The following is a 15,359-nucleotide window of genomic DNA, read 5'->3' on the forward strand; positions in this document are numbered from 1 at the left end:
GACCCAGGACACGTTGGGAAGACTATGTCTCCCGGCTGGCCTGGGAACGCCTCGGGGTCCCACAGGAAGAGCTGGACGAAGTGGCTGGGGAGAGGGAAGTCTGGGCTTCCCTGCTTAGGCTGCTGCCCCCGCGACCCGACCTCGGATAAGCGGAAGAAGATTGATGGATGGATGGGTCAATTCATTTTGAATGAGAAAAATGTCCCGGAAAACCTGGAATTCTGGGAAATCTGGGAATTTTTGGAATTTGTCAAGGGAAAGCCCGCGATTCCAGAGTAGGCCAAACAGTTTGAAGTTGGAATGGTTTGAATCGGATGTAAAATGTGGAAGGTAGAGCGCGCCAAAATATGGAGAAGAAGAATAAATAGATGAATTTTGGTGTAGAAAACCATACGAATGCTTTGGAGCATTCACACAATTACTGTTGCAAGGGGCCCCACCCATAATTGCACTCACTAAAGACGAGTTTGCCACACCCGTTCTAATATTTGTTATCAATCACACAGACATACAAGGTGTTTTTTTTTATCCCAAACTTTACTGCGTTGAGGTTTACAGAGTGTCCATGACCATCCTCACTATATCTAGAAGTGTCAACAATAGGATCTCCATCTCTAGCGCTAGCTGTCACCAGACAAAATTACAAATAATCAGGAGAGAAGCTCAACTTTTTGGAGGCCATGTTGGGAGTTAAGTGCTTTTTGCTTCATCAGATTCACACCACACAAATTCCAAATGAGCGAAAAAGCCTGAAAGCTCTAAGAGTGTGTCTGAAAACCTAATTTAATAAATATAAATACATCTGCGGGTTTTCTACAGAGTGTGAAAAGGACAAAGTTAATCTTATAGTAGTCAAAAAAATACATCTTAAGCTTCGGGTGGTGATCGAGGGGAAAGTAAGGCTTCCATTTTGACAGTTGAGATGCGGATGAATAGATGATTGACGATGGGAGGAAAATGTCAGGCTTGTTGACACTTCAGGTGTAATGTTTAATTTTTTTGGACAAACAGTTTGATGGGACAGAAACAGCCGATCCGTCTGTGTCTCTTTAAAAAATTCACCACAGGGAAAGGAAAGTCAGTGACTAAGTCGGTTTAGCTGACACGAGCAGGAAAAAAACATCTTGCCTCAGGAAGTAGTGCAAACGTTGACCTACTTGATTATTGGCTGATGGCTTCTTCCCCCAAAATAAATTACTAAGCAAAAGGAAAACCAATCTACAGAGCATGATAGGAAAGAGTGATATTCAGTAGGAGTCCCAGCCGTAGTTTTGAAACTGAAGCCTGACAGGCCATGGAAGCTAAAAAGGGGGCGTCAAAAATCTAAAAATAGCCAAACCCAGGAAAGGGAGCTCACTCCATGATGGCCCGATAAATGACGGGCTCAATGTAGTCCTCTCTGTATCGAGAGTTGATGACGCGTTGGCGTTTGGAGTTCTGTTTGACGTCCTCCTGGGCGAAGAGCTCGAAGCGCATGTCTGACGCCACCGACTGCGGGAGGGGGGAAAAAAAGGACACGTTTGAATCCGCGCGGGACAACCCCGGGCCGAGAGCTGGGGACCTACCAGCCGCGACTTGACGCGCTTGGGCAGATCTTCGTCCAACGAGTACACGTCTTCTCGCTTGGCGGAAATTTGGGAGCCGTCTTCAAATTCCACCTGAAGTCAAGCAGACGCGCTCGTTAGGCTGAAACATGAAACACATGCACTCCAAAGTTGAACATTAGATGTTGGACAAAACCATTTGTCGAGTGACGGAAGTTGCTTTATTTCAGGGGTCGGCAACCTTTACCAGTCAAAGAGCCCTTTTGACCAGTTTCACAAATTATAGAATACTTTTGAAATTTTCAATGAAATAACACTGCATACAAAGTTTTTTTGTTGCTTTGTGCTATGTATTAACCAGGGGTCTTAGACACGCTGCCCACACCTTTATATGGAATTTTTAAGCTGGTGCGGCACGCGAGTTTCATATGACTAGCGCTTGTCAGCATCATGCGTGCCGTGATGGTACAGCACATAGCGCCCACTACAACCGGCGTGCCTGATCAGCCACATGTTGTATGGGGCTTCCGCTTGCTCACGTAGTTGACAGCAAGGCATACTTACTCAACAACCACACAGGTTACACTGACGGTGACCATATAAAACAACTTTAACACTCTTACTAATAATGCGCCACACTGTGAACCCACACCAAACAAGAATGACAAACACATTTCGGGAGAACATCTGCACCGTAACACAACATAAACACAACAGGACAAATACCCAGAATCCCATGCAGCCCTAAATCTTCCGGGATACATTATACACCCCCACTACCAAACCCCGCCCACCTCAACCGTCGCACAGAGAGAGAGAGGGGGGGAGGGGGGGTTGATGTGTGAGGGAGCAGGCTTGGGGTAGGGGCAGGGTTTGGTGGTAGCAGGGGTGTATAATGAATCCCGGAAGAGTCAGGGCTGCATGGGATTCTGGGTGTTTGTCCTGTTGTGTTAAGGTGCAGATGTTCTCCCGAAATGTGTTTGTCATTCTTGTTTGGTTTTAGTTCAAAGTGTGGCGCATTATTAGTAAGAGTGTTAAAGTTGTTTTATATGGTCACCGTCAGTGTAACCTGTGTGGCTGTTGACCAAGTATGCCTTGCTGTCACGTACGTGTGTAAGCAGAAGATGTATATTGTATAACAATTGTTAGGCTGGCACGCTGTTAATACAGATTGTAGAGGGCGCCGAATATTGTATCATCATAGCACGCCCTTATTATATCTGTAAGGGTGAAAATCGGTGAATATTGATCCCGGGAGTTTTCTGCGAGAGGCACTGAAATCGCGGAAGTCTCACGGGAAAATTGGGGGGTTCAGCAAGTAAGCTGCTGAGCCGCATCAGAGTGATCAAAGAGCCGCGGGTTGCCGACCGCTGCTTTAGAGTCATGTGAAAATCCCTTTCACATGAATCATAAAGTCTTTGTGATTTTTCTGACTCACTGGTCTGTGTAAACAGCACCGACTCAAAATGAAGAAATCAAAGGCAATCAGTTCATTTCCCAGAATCGACGACATCGTCATGGTGACTTGGGATGGGTACCTTTCACATTTGGAATTAATACAGTACCAATTCCCAGGACCTAGGAATGAACACCAGTACTCAATGGTACCAATTTGTTGTACTTTTGTGCGTGTTCAAATGTGTTCATAAATGTTAATTGTTTAAAAACAAAAATCTATGTTTTATTGTATTCAACATTTAACACTGAGCTGTGTTGTTCAGTTGTTATCTTTTTCTTACACGCTTGTGTCTCATTTCCAAGTACTGTACTATATTGTTGACTTTGCATGCAGTTGCAATTCCAAGACGTTAGATGGCAGTAGTGTATACACTACAGTGTGTTGCCAGGTAGCCTTTGCCTTTACGTTGAATGTGCCAGTCTTGTCTTATGTTGAGTGTTTATACTCTAAGTATTGTACTTATTACACACCAGCTGTTTGATTGAAACTTGCATCTTAGTAGTAGTTTTTATTACCACATTTGGAGGTGTTGAAATTGCCATGTAAAATCGCTAATGCTAAATATGTAGCATGTTGATGGCAAATCCAATGTAAATTAGAATCAAGCTAGTGCATTTTGAAAAGTGAAGCTATACCCCGGATTTCCACTGAATGTGGTACAGCCGCGGAACGCTGCCGCCACGGCCTAAAATCAACTAGTATTACAGGCATATCTTGGACAGTTATATGGGGTCCTGTGTCAAATACCAGCTGATACAGAGGCTGGGGAAGCAGGGTAGTGGGGAGCAGGCGTTGAATGAGACATGTGTGTTCTTGTATTTCTACCCTTCTTGAAACATCAATAGAATAGAATAGAGAATAAAATAGAAAGTACTTTATTGATCCCGGGGGAAATTCAGCACCACAGTTCGCTCACAAACAATAAACAATAAACATTTAGGTATTTTTACATGTGAATAATATAAATACAGTCTATTATACAGCATTATTTAAATGTGAATAACATAAATACAGTCTATTATACATTTAAGTACAGTCAAAAAGGAACATATGGACAAGTACCTTCCATATGAGGACCGGTGAACAAGTTAGGACCGACATCATGGTCCCAATAAGGAAAACCATTGCATCTAATAAAGAATGTCTCATTTGCACCCCTGCTGGTGAAATCTAACAAAATTAGGGTGGTCCCAAAAAGGAGGGATTTTTCAAATTGACTCTGTGTCGGTTTTAAATGTGCCCCCCCTCTGTTCAACATATGAAATAACAAGTGTGTGTAAAAACTTGAAGTGCTCCCCCTCTGGCCAACGTATGTAATAAGTGTGTGTGTGTGTAAGAAATTTAAATGCGCTTCCTTTGGCCAAAATTAATTAAAAAAATTAAATGAATGTTTATAGAGATATACTGTAAATAATGAAGATTAAAAAACAATTACAAATTCCCCCCCCAAAAAAATTTACTAAATGTTTACTTTGTTTATATTTGCATAGCATGTATATATTATTAATGTTGTAAATACAAATCTTTATATATCTAGAAAGGGTGGTCCCTAAAGAGGTAGGCTTTTTCTCAGGTCTCAAGAAGGTAACAAATACATGTGTGTGTGTGTGTGTGTGTGTGTGTGTGTGTGTGTATACTGTACTCTATGTATTTATGTACACATTTTGTGTATGTTTCATTTTCTACTTATTATGTACATACATTTGTATATGTAGTACATGTTTTGTACATTTATACAATAATGTAAACTGAATGAAAATAGGTTGAGCAATGAGCAAGATATGATTTATTTTCAATTTAGATGTGTTACCTTCATTGAGTACTTTGCTGTCCTTAAAAATGGCCAACTCACAGAACTTACTACTATGTGTGTGTATGGTCAAATCTACCTCACAACTACAAAAGTAAAAAAAAAAGTTTTTACTTTGTGTGTTTTGCATTCTGAAGTGAGGTTGCAACTCTCTACTCCCATCTAGTGCTAGATATATATTTTTTCATCATTCTAGCTATAGTGGAAAGGGGGGCCCTCACAACCTACTGACCAAACGTGGGTCCACACAAAGTAGGCAATACATGTATGTGTGTGTGTGTGTGTGTGTGTGTGTGTGTGTGTGTGTGTGTGTGTGTGTGTGTGTGTGTGTACAACGCTTGCAAAAGGTGATGTGAATTAATGCTGGGCTGTTGGCTAAAATTAGAAAAATAAAGCTGTCATTCTGCAAGGCACGACTGTCGTCTTTTCCACAAGTTAAATCAAGTCAGAGCGGTCACAGACGCCCGCCTGTAGGTATTGATGGACGGCCAAGCTTCGAGACATTCCGCGGTGTTGCTGTTCAGCAGCCGTTATGTATTTCAAATTTGCTTCTGCTACTCTGGAAGGACAGAATAAACGGTTTGTGGTTCGCTCTGCTACAACTCCCCTTATTATGTGATTACGCGCAAATTTGGTAAAAATCTTTGTTCAATGAATGTTCTGCAATTTGTCGTTCCCAAAGTAAGAACTGAACTGGGCAAGAAAGCATTAAGGTTTTCAGCACCGAAGGCTTGGAATAACCTACAATCGAATCTTCAACTTCAAACCTTTGTTACATTAAATGAGTGTAAAGCTTCTGTGAAAGGATTGCAGTCTACCTTGTCTGTATGCACATGTGTTATGTGAGCAAGTCTTAATGTTGTAAATTTGATGTTTTATGTGTTTACTGTTTTTAATGTAACCTTGCTGCTGGCCTTTTGGCCAGGTCTCCCTTGGAAAAGAGATCTTTGATCTCAATAGGATTTTACCTGGTTAAATAAAGGCTAAATAAAATAAAAAAATGAATAAAAGTTTGCACTATTTTGCTGTATGGCAGAAGCGCCAACGGCGGAGATGTTCTGGTGCTGTTTAGCAACCGTTACACATCCAGTGGAAATCCGGAGTTTACTGTTCTTTTGAGAGCCTTCTTCTTACTTTGTTGGCATGGAGAATTGTAACAATACCCAAAGCCATTCCGACCTGCTCTGAATGCTTGACTGCTTGTTTACCGCCCAAGTGCTTGAGTCTGTGTGAGTCTGCAACTGGAGGCATCAAAACATGGCCCCGATTTTGTGTGAACCGTCACCTATAAAATTTGGTACCCATCCTCAACGGCGACCGTTTAAAATAGAATAGAATGGACTTTATTGTCATTATATTTGCATATAACGAGATTAATGACTCCAACTTAAGGTGCCGATACACAAGTCCAGGCGTGTTGAAAGCAATTGTTGCTGACCAGAAAGTATTATACACGTCACCACTGACACTGGAACAGACGTCGTCACTGATCAAACGTTGGGATGGATTCTGTGCGGCGATACGAATGCGCACAGATGAGTTCATATGGGTCTGCTGTTACTGCTCTAAGGTGCCAATTTTGTGAGATCTGGGTTTGAAAGTGGTGAGGGGTAAGGCTGAAACAACGCGTTGACTTAGTCGACGTCATCGGTTACGTAAATACGTCGACGCCGTTTTTGTGCGTCGACACGTCGCATATTTACGTCACACTACTGTCATGGCGGAGCGCAAAGCAGACGATGCGAGCGAGGTGAAAAAGCACGCCAAAAGTCGTCAAAAGTGTGGGAGTATTTCAATAAACGGCCTAATAATGTTGTTGTATGCACACTGTGTCGAGCGTAAATGGCCTATCATAGCAGCACAACGGCTATGAACGAACATTTTAAAAGAAAACACCCGACAGCGTTCTTGCCATCACCATCAACTAGTCAATCGTCCGCGTGAGTATACGTTCTCATCATTACACAAAAACATGAATGTGTCATTTGTATCTGCGTTGTAAATTCATAAACTAAAGCACCGTTTCGCTCTGAGAGGCGCGTTTGGCGTGCCTGTTCAGTGTTTACAAAGACGCGCTCCTCTTTAACGCTGTGGAGAGGCGGGGCCGGCGAGCGAGCGGCAAGGCGGGACGCGCAGGAGGCGACGCCGCAATCGTGCCCAGGTGCGCAATCCGCGCACCTGGGCACGATCATCCAATCTCCTCTCGCTGAAGAAAAGGGGAGCAGCAGAGAGAGAGGGAAGAGAGGCTGGAAGGAGCCAGAGTGAAGCTGACGTGGAGCGAGAGAGGAGGAGAGCCAGAGACAGAGGACGACGAGCGAGCGAGGAAGAGGAGCCGAAAAGCGAGGAAAGAAAGAGAAAAGAGTTGGAAGAGAAAAGACTTTGTGTAAAATTAAAAGATTGTAAACCTGACAAAGCCGTCTGGCGTTCAGTCTGTCGGTCCTGAAAGAACCCCACGGCACAAGACGTGTCACAAACGCTAACGTTAATTAGTTGTGCAAATACCTTTTACAACATTAACAGTTACATATACTATGTACAAACGAACAATTAACTTTCACTGTAATCATACTATCATTGTTGTGTTATTAAGCAAAATAAGCAATACTTTTACTTTTGTTGAAATGTTTAAACTGTTGTTACAGAATATTTAGTTTTGCACTTTTTTATATTGGATGTTTATCTTTATTTTTGCACATTTTAGCAAATAAGCAATACTTTTACTTTTGTTGAAATGTTTACACTGTTACAGAATATTTCCGTTTTGCACTTTTTTGTATTAGATGTTTATCTTTATTTTTGCACATTTTAAAGCAAAATAAGCAATACTTTTACTTTTGAAATACTTATACTATCGCAGAATATTAAGATTTGCACTGGATGTTTACTTTTATATTTGCACATTAAAAAGCAAATAAGCTACTTTTAATTTTGTTAAATGTTAAAAGTTTTAAATGTTTACATTGTTACAGAATATTTTGTCATGTTGTTGTCAATGTTGACTGAGTGGCCATACTTTTTTTTTTTGTAAATAAAAGCCATGCCTTTTGAAAACACTGGCCTACATTTATTGTTTTCATCTTCATTTTAAATAAAAAAAAAAATCGGTAAAAGGAAAAATAATCTATAGATTAATCGAAAAAAAAAAAAAAATCTATAGATTAATCGAAAAAAAAATCTATAGAGTAACCGATTAATCGGAAAAAAAAAAAAATAATCTATAGATTAATCGATAGAAAAAGAATCGTTAGCTGCAGCCTTAGTGAGGGGTACCCACAGTCACTCAAGTGTTAAGTATGTTGATGCTGCCTGAAACAGGAATGGAAGAATAGAAAAAAGCCAAGCAGCAGTTTGTTGACAGTTAACTTGGGCAAACGGTGTAACCATGTAATATTTACACTGTATCATACCCGTCAGCCTTGAAGAAATGCTAGGAGTACTCCCCAGCCAGAACCACATGGCTTATGGACCAAATGTCAAGGTATTTTTCTTGAGTTAATTTACAGCTCCCCAAGTGAGGACACTATGCTCAGCACAGATCGCACAGGATTGACATGCTGTAAAGTGGTTTTCTAATTCCCTGTCCGATAGAACACAATGTGTCGTCCTCGTCTTTCCTCCCTGTGTTAAAGGGTGTACCTCAGGGTTCCATATTAGGTCCGCTGTTGTTTTCAATAATCTCAGTAATAAAGTGTCAGATACTGCGATTCATCTTTATGCAGATGACGTGGTCATATATTGTTCATTCCCCGCTGTAGCGCAAACCTTTGAGCTCCTGCATTCTGCTTTTGATGTTGTTTAGTCCCAGCTGACTCAGCTGAGACCGGTGCTAAATGCAGAGAAATCTAAAAGGTGATGTTCGTTCCAAATGGCAAACTACTGCCATTGAACTAGGGTTGTACGGTATACCGGTTGTAGGAGCCTAAATGCTATTTAAGTTAATTTACATTTTATGGAAGGTGCTTTATGTTTATTCAGCCAAAAGGGGACTATTAACTTTTTTTTTTAAAATAATACCAAAATGTATATATTGCATGCTTAGAATAATTATAAGCTACACTTTATTTGTAATTATTACATTTGTCTGAATAATTTGATGACATACTATTTTATACTGCTTTAATACAGTGAAGAGTACGTAACTGTTTAATTGCATATATGGCGGAAGGATCTGTGTGGTAATATGGTTTGGACACAATGTATTATGGGTAATGGCAGTCAGGTATGGTGGAATCGAGCCACACAGTTTTTTGACCTTACTCTTACTTTTTCTTACTGTAACAAACTCGCTTTATTTTGCCATTCATTTGTTCCCACATTGTTATTGTTTTACCTTTTTGAATGATTAAGTTGACAAGTAAACGATACAAAACGAAGAGGAGCGTCTGGAGTTTTGTTTGTTGTTGCCACAGCAAGCGGGAGCAGGAGAAAGTAGAGGAGCATCAAGCTAAGGCTTCATTAGGAAACTACACCGGGATTAGTATAGTACCGTGATACTAATGAATTATATTCGGTACTATAACGCCTCTTAAAAGTACCAGTCTGCCGCGCCCCTGTCGTCATCACGTCATGACATTGCTGTTTACGAGCAGCAAGCATTTTCGGTAGCACACACACACACACACACACAGAGTACTTACAAGCAGACACAGTGTGTGGACAGAAAAGGGAGAATAGACGCATTTTGGCTTAAAAAGTAAAGATAAAGGTGAAGTTATAACACTGAAACACCCTCAGGAAGAGGTGCTTTAAGACATCCAGCCCAAGTCGCCAGTGTTTTAGCGACTTCTAAATCACTAATCCTCGCCTCCATGGCGACAAATAAAGTAAGTTTCTTACAAGTATCATCCCTGCAGGACGAGGAATAGCTAAACATGCTACACTACACACCGTAACTCACCGGCGTCAAAATGTAAACAAACGCCATTGGTGGATCTACACCTAACATCCACTGTAATGATACCAAGTACAGGCGCGTATCAAGTCGATACTACTATGATTACATAGATATTTTTTGGCATCACAACATCTTTTTTATTTTTTTAATTTATATTATGTTTATAAACTCAGGAAATACGTCCCTGGACACATGAGGACTGTGAATATGACCAATGTACGATCCTGTAACTTCTTGGTATTGGATTTATACCCACATTTGTGGTATCACCCAAAACTAATGTAAAGCATCCAAACAACAGAAGAATAAGTGATTATTAGATTTGAACAGAAATGTAGATAGAACATGTTACAAGATAAAGTAACCAGATATTAACAGTAAATGAAAAGTAGATTAACAATCCATCGTCTACCACTTGTCCTTAAAGGGGAACATTATCACCAGACCTATGTAAGCGTCAATATATACCTTGATGTTGCAGAAAAAAGACCATATGTTTTTTAACCGATTTCCGAACTCTAAATGGGTGAATTTTGGCGAATTAAATGCTTTTCTATTATTCGCTCTCAACGTGACGTCACATCGGGAAGCAATCCGCCATTTTCTCACTTTCGTCGGTGTGTTGTCGGAGGGTGTAACAACACGAACAGGGACGGATTCAAGTTGCACCAGTGGCCCAGAGACGCGAAAGTGGCAAGAAATTGGACAACATTTGTTCAAAATACGAGGGTGTGGGGAAAGCCGACGAAATGGTCAGTCGTTTGTTCCGCACACTTTACCGACGAAAGCTATGCTACGACAGAGATGGCAAGAATGTGTGGATATCCTGTGACACTCAAGGCAGATGCATTTCCAACGATAAAGTCAAAGAAATCTGCCGCCAGACCCCCATTAAATCTGCCGGAGTGTGTGAGCAATTCAGGGACAAAGGGCCTCGGTAGCACGGCAAGCAATGGCGGCAGTTTGTTACCGCAGACGAGCGAACTAAACCCCCTGGATGTCTTGGCTCACACCGTCCCTTATGCCACCGAAGACCCTAGCTTCCCTGGCCTGCTGACATCAACTCCAAAACTGGACAGATCAGCTTTCAGGAAAAGAGAGCGGATGAGGGTATGTCTACAGAATATATTAATTGATGAAAACTTTATTCATTACTCGCGGTTTTACGTAAATGATTATACATAAACTGTGTTTACCAATAATTTAGCTTAAAAACATTTATTTTTTTCAATCATTCGAGTACATTCAGGTAGTCTTGTGTAATGCAGTATTTTGTGTCTATTTAGGTATGGTTAACCTGAGTGCTGAAATCGTGGAATAATATATGTTCTTAGCGCACCTGAAATGGGTTGTCTGCACTCTCAAAGTGCATGTTGTTGCCAAATGTATTTCATATGCTGTAAACCTAGTTCATAGTTGTTAGTTTCCTTTAATGCCAAACAAACACATACCAATCGTTGGTTAGAAGGCGATTGCCGAATTCGTCCTTGCTTTCTCCCGTGTCGCTGGCTGTCGTGTCGTTTTCGTCGGTTTCGCTTGCATACGGTTCAAACCGATATGGCTCAATAGCTTCAGTTTCTTCTTCAATTTCGTTTTCGCTACCTGCCTCCACACTACAACCATCCGTTTCAATACATGCGTAATCTGTTGAATCGCTTAAGCCGCTGAATCCGAGCTAATGTCGCTAAAGCTTGCTGTTCTTTCCGCCATGTTTGTTTGTGTTGGCTTCACTATGTGACGTCACAGGAAAATGGACGGGTGGTTAAAATCAGGCACTTTGAAGCTTTTTTTTTTTAGGTATATTGCGTGATGGGTAAAATTTTGAAAAAAACTTCGAAAAATATAATAAGCCACTGGGAACTGATTTTTAATGGTTTTAACAATTCTGAAATTGTGATAATGTTCCCCTTTAATAAACAAGGACTAGTTTTTATCTAAGCATGACATTCGCAAATCTCCCTTGCTTTCCTCAACCCACCATGAACTGAGTGTGAACACTGAACAGACAACCTTTATAGCTTTTAATGTCACTTGCTGTATAAACTTGGAGAAAAGATTAGGCATGAGAAGCTGGTCTGAAATTATTGGAGTAAAGTATAGAAATATAAGAGAATTATGTTGTTGTTTTTTTAAATAGTTTTACTGCTGTGAGTACACTACTACCACAGATAAATGTGTGTGTGCTTACTGTATGTAATAGTATGATTTCACGAGTAAACATCTCATATTGATCTCTAGGTGCCACTTTACCCACTCTTATGAGGGGTCCGGGGGAGTATGGGGGTTAAGTCGACCCTTGTATATATAAATTATCATTGCAATCACTTTCACTGCCATGTTTACAAAACGCTTCCCTCCTTGATGGCTCCACATCCAGGTCCCAAACACTTACGCTTCCATCGACCGGCTTCGACCATGCATTAAATTGATCGTTCTGGAGCCACAAGTCCTTGAACTTTGTAATTTGGCTTCGCTGTGGGCTTTCATTAAGTTTTCTGTGCTGCTATGCTAAGCTGCAACAACACACTACTATGCGTGCACAGCACAGAGGTGGTGTGCGATTAAATCTGACCGGGCAGCACATGTAGCCTACTTTAGTTTCTTTTTGTAGTTACGTTAAAGCAGGGGTGCTCACACTTTTTCTGCAGGCGAGCTACTTTTCAATTGATCAAGTCGTGGGGATCTACCTCATTCATATATATAATTTATATTTACTTATTTATGAAATATATGTTTTTGTTAACAAGTTAAAGGTGTTTAATGATAATGCAAGCATGTTTAACACATATAGTTAATATTGTTAAAAAATTAAAGGTGTTTAATGATAATACAAGTATGTTTAATACATATAGTTAACAAGTTAAAGGTGTTTAAAGATAATGCAAGCATGTTTAACACATTGTTAATATTAATAAATTAAAGGTGTTTAATGATAATACAAGAATGTTTAATACATATAGTTAATATTAACAACTTAAAGGTGTTTAAAGATAATACAAGCATGTTTAACACATATAGTTAATATTGTTAACAAGTTGAAGGTGTTTAAAGATAAGACAAGCATGTTTAACACATATAGTTAATATTGTTAACAAGTTAAAGGTGTTTAATGATAATACAAGCATGTTTAACACATATAGTTAATATTGTTAACAAGTTAAAGGTGTTTAATGATAATACAAGCATGTTTAACACATAAAGATTCCTTCCTTTCATGAAGGCAAGAATATAAGTTGGTGTATTACCTGATTGTGATGACTTGCATTGACTGGACAGTGGCGCTGATAACGTCCGCATTTTTGAATGGAGGAGAAAAAAAGTCCTCCTTTCTGTCCAATACTACATGAAAGTGGTTGGTTTTTGGCATCTTATTTGTCCAGCTTTCGTACTCCTTTGTATACACTTTACAAGAAATACATTGTCGGCAAACTCCGTAGCTTGCTAGCTTGTGCACGCCAGCTTTCAGAGACTCTTATTTTGTTAGCGCAACTGTGCAGTCGGTCTTTGTAGTTTTGACGCATGGTACGGCGCCAGAGTCTGTTGAAATAAAGTGTTTCTCGCCTTCCAGTCGGTAATTTTAATGAGCTGGCAGCAGCCAGCATCATCTCAGAAGACCCTCGGGTGCCGTGAATGTCAATCAAGTGACGTCATAGTGAAGATTTATGATCGCTCATTTTTAGGACTATTTTTTTAATGCCTGGCTGGCGATCGACTGACACACCCTCCGAGATCGACCGGTAGCTCGCGATCAACGTAATGAGCACCCCTGCGTTAGAGCGTCCACAAAAATTCAAAGATTTCGTATTTAAGACGTTTGTAAGTTTTTAATAGAATATTTTGACATTTTAAGGCCTTAAATTCAAATTTATTTTACACTTTAAGACTTTCTTTAGAAACAAGTCCTGTTTTCCTTACAAGTTAAGAGAAGCATGGCCACTCTTATGCATTTGCTAAGATTATGGAGAGTTGCTTTTTATGAAAGCACCAGACAGTTATTTGAAAAAAACTGGATACTGTATATCAATGTGCCTTACACAGGAAACAGAACATCCTTGGTGTGTTGGTTCCTAGAGCCAACACAAGTCTTGGTAAAAAAAAAAAAGGCCTTCAGATTTGCTGCTCTATGGTAATGGAGTAAATTACACAAGGATCTTAGGTTACCTGAACTGATCACTTAAAGAGAATTTCAGGCCATTTTAAAGATCGAGAAAATGTTTCTATTGGGCACTGTACTTGTTTTTAAATTGTTTTCATTAAAGCCTTTTACCCATCCATCCATTTTCTACCGCTTGTCCCTTGTTGCAAGTAATTTGTGCTCCTGTTTTTGTTGTTGTTCTATGTATTTATGAAACCTGTTTTTGCTGCCCTCTTGGCCAGGTCCCTCTTGTGAACGAAATTTCAATTTCAATGAGTTTCTACCTGGTTAAATAAAGTAAAATTAAAACGAAAATGTGTTTTATGATTTAAATGAAAATTATATGCAATTTCAGTCTTTTTAAGCGCTTCCTATGCTCTTAAAACACTCCAACAAAATTTTGACATGAAAACTTAAATTGGTCCTTAAATCTCAATGGTACTTTAAAATCCGCAATGCACCGAGACTGTAGTAAGTTAACCTTGAAGTGGCAAGGGAACATTGTATACAGGTACAGAGAATATATTTTTAACAATCTTAATATTTAATTTTACAAACAGTGTACCACAAATTCTGGACTATACGCCGCTACTTTTTTCCCCTACATTTTGAATCCTGCGGCTTATAAAACGGTGCAGCTAATTTATGGATGAATTTTTTTCAAAGAATTTAGTCGGTGCCAGTGCGCTCTAAGGTCAGGAAAATACGGTAAATAACAGTGAACTGAGGACATTCTTTGTCGATAAAAGGACACAGATTACAAAAATTGCTTATGGGAAAAAAATAAATGTACAAAATCAGGAGCCTCCTGATTTTTATGTAATGAAGGTGTCCAAATAACAGGCATAATTTACTCTTAAAGCAACAACTTTAAAATGGTTTTAACTACTGCAATATGTATTATAGGTTAATTAACATGAGTTAGACAATTTCAGTTTATAAAATGTGGACATAGGCAGCATTGTATTAAATGCCTGTTGTGTCACCTGCCACCAAATCAGCTTACCTAGAGCCTATTGTAAGGGCTATTCAACTCAATTGATCTCTGGGCCACTTTTCCAGAAAGCTTAGGACCGGTGGGCCGGACTTCTCCCTTTACTATTATTCTTAATTTGAGAACCAGCATTCTCTGTAGCGGAAATGTGTTGTTGGTCTATTTCTTGTGTCAGAAAAAAATAGCCCTGTTATGCAAAGTACGAGTTTTCACTGCAGTAGACGCTGGCCTTTAGGAGATTAAAACGTCAACGCAAGGATCTGCAATTGTGTTTACACTGGTCCATTTTCCTCTATATAACAGGAGTGCCCTCATGTATAATTTGCTGCAAAAGTCTTTCTAAGGTTTTGAACTGAACTCAGGGGCCGGTCTAGTGTCATTCCCGGGTCGGCATCGGCCCCCGGGCCCCCAATTGAAAATAACTGCTCTATGCTATGCTCAGTAAACTACAGCAGTCACAGCTGGACTCTGTTATAATCATGTCAGTTATTTTTCGTCTTTATTCATTCATTGATTTGGTTAA

General features: G+C 39.8%; 1 protein-coding gene across 1 annotated transcript in view; it reads right to left on the reverse strand.

The window, feature by feature from the left end:
• Nucleotides 1–960: 960 nt before the first annotated feature.
• The window catches only part of kdm4ab (lysine (K)-specific demethylase 4A, genome duplicate b), an 80,697-nt gene continuing 66,298 nt past the window's right edge, over nt 961–15,359 (reverse strand). Inside the window, exons 22-23 of the mRNA XM_061941343.2 lie at nt 1,566–1,658; nt 961–1,491 (exon numbers count right to left, since the gene is read on the reverse strand). Of these exons, the coding sequence (XP_061797327.2) occupies nt 1,354–1,491; nt 1,566–1,658 (231 nt within the window). The 3' untranslated portion in view covers nt 961–1,353. The remainder of the gene's footprint in view (nt 1,492–1,565; nt 1,659–15,359) is intronic.

This window comes from Nerophis lumbriciformis, linkage group LG03, assembly GCF_033978685.3.
Source record: "Nerophis lumbriciformis linkage group LG03, RoL_Nlum_v2.1, whole genome shotgun sequence".
In the NCBI taxonomy this organism is placed as follows: domain Eukaryota; kingdom Metazoa; phylum Chordata; class Actinopteri; order Syngnathiformes; family Syngnathidae; genus Nerophis; species Nerophis lumbriciformis.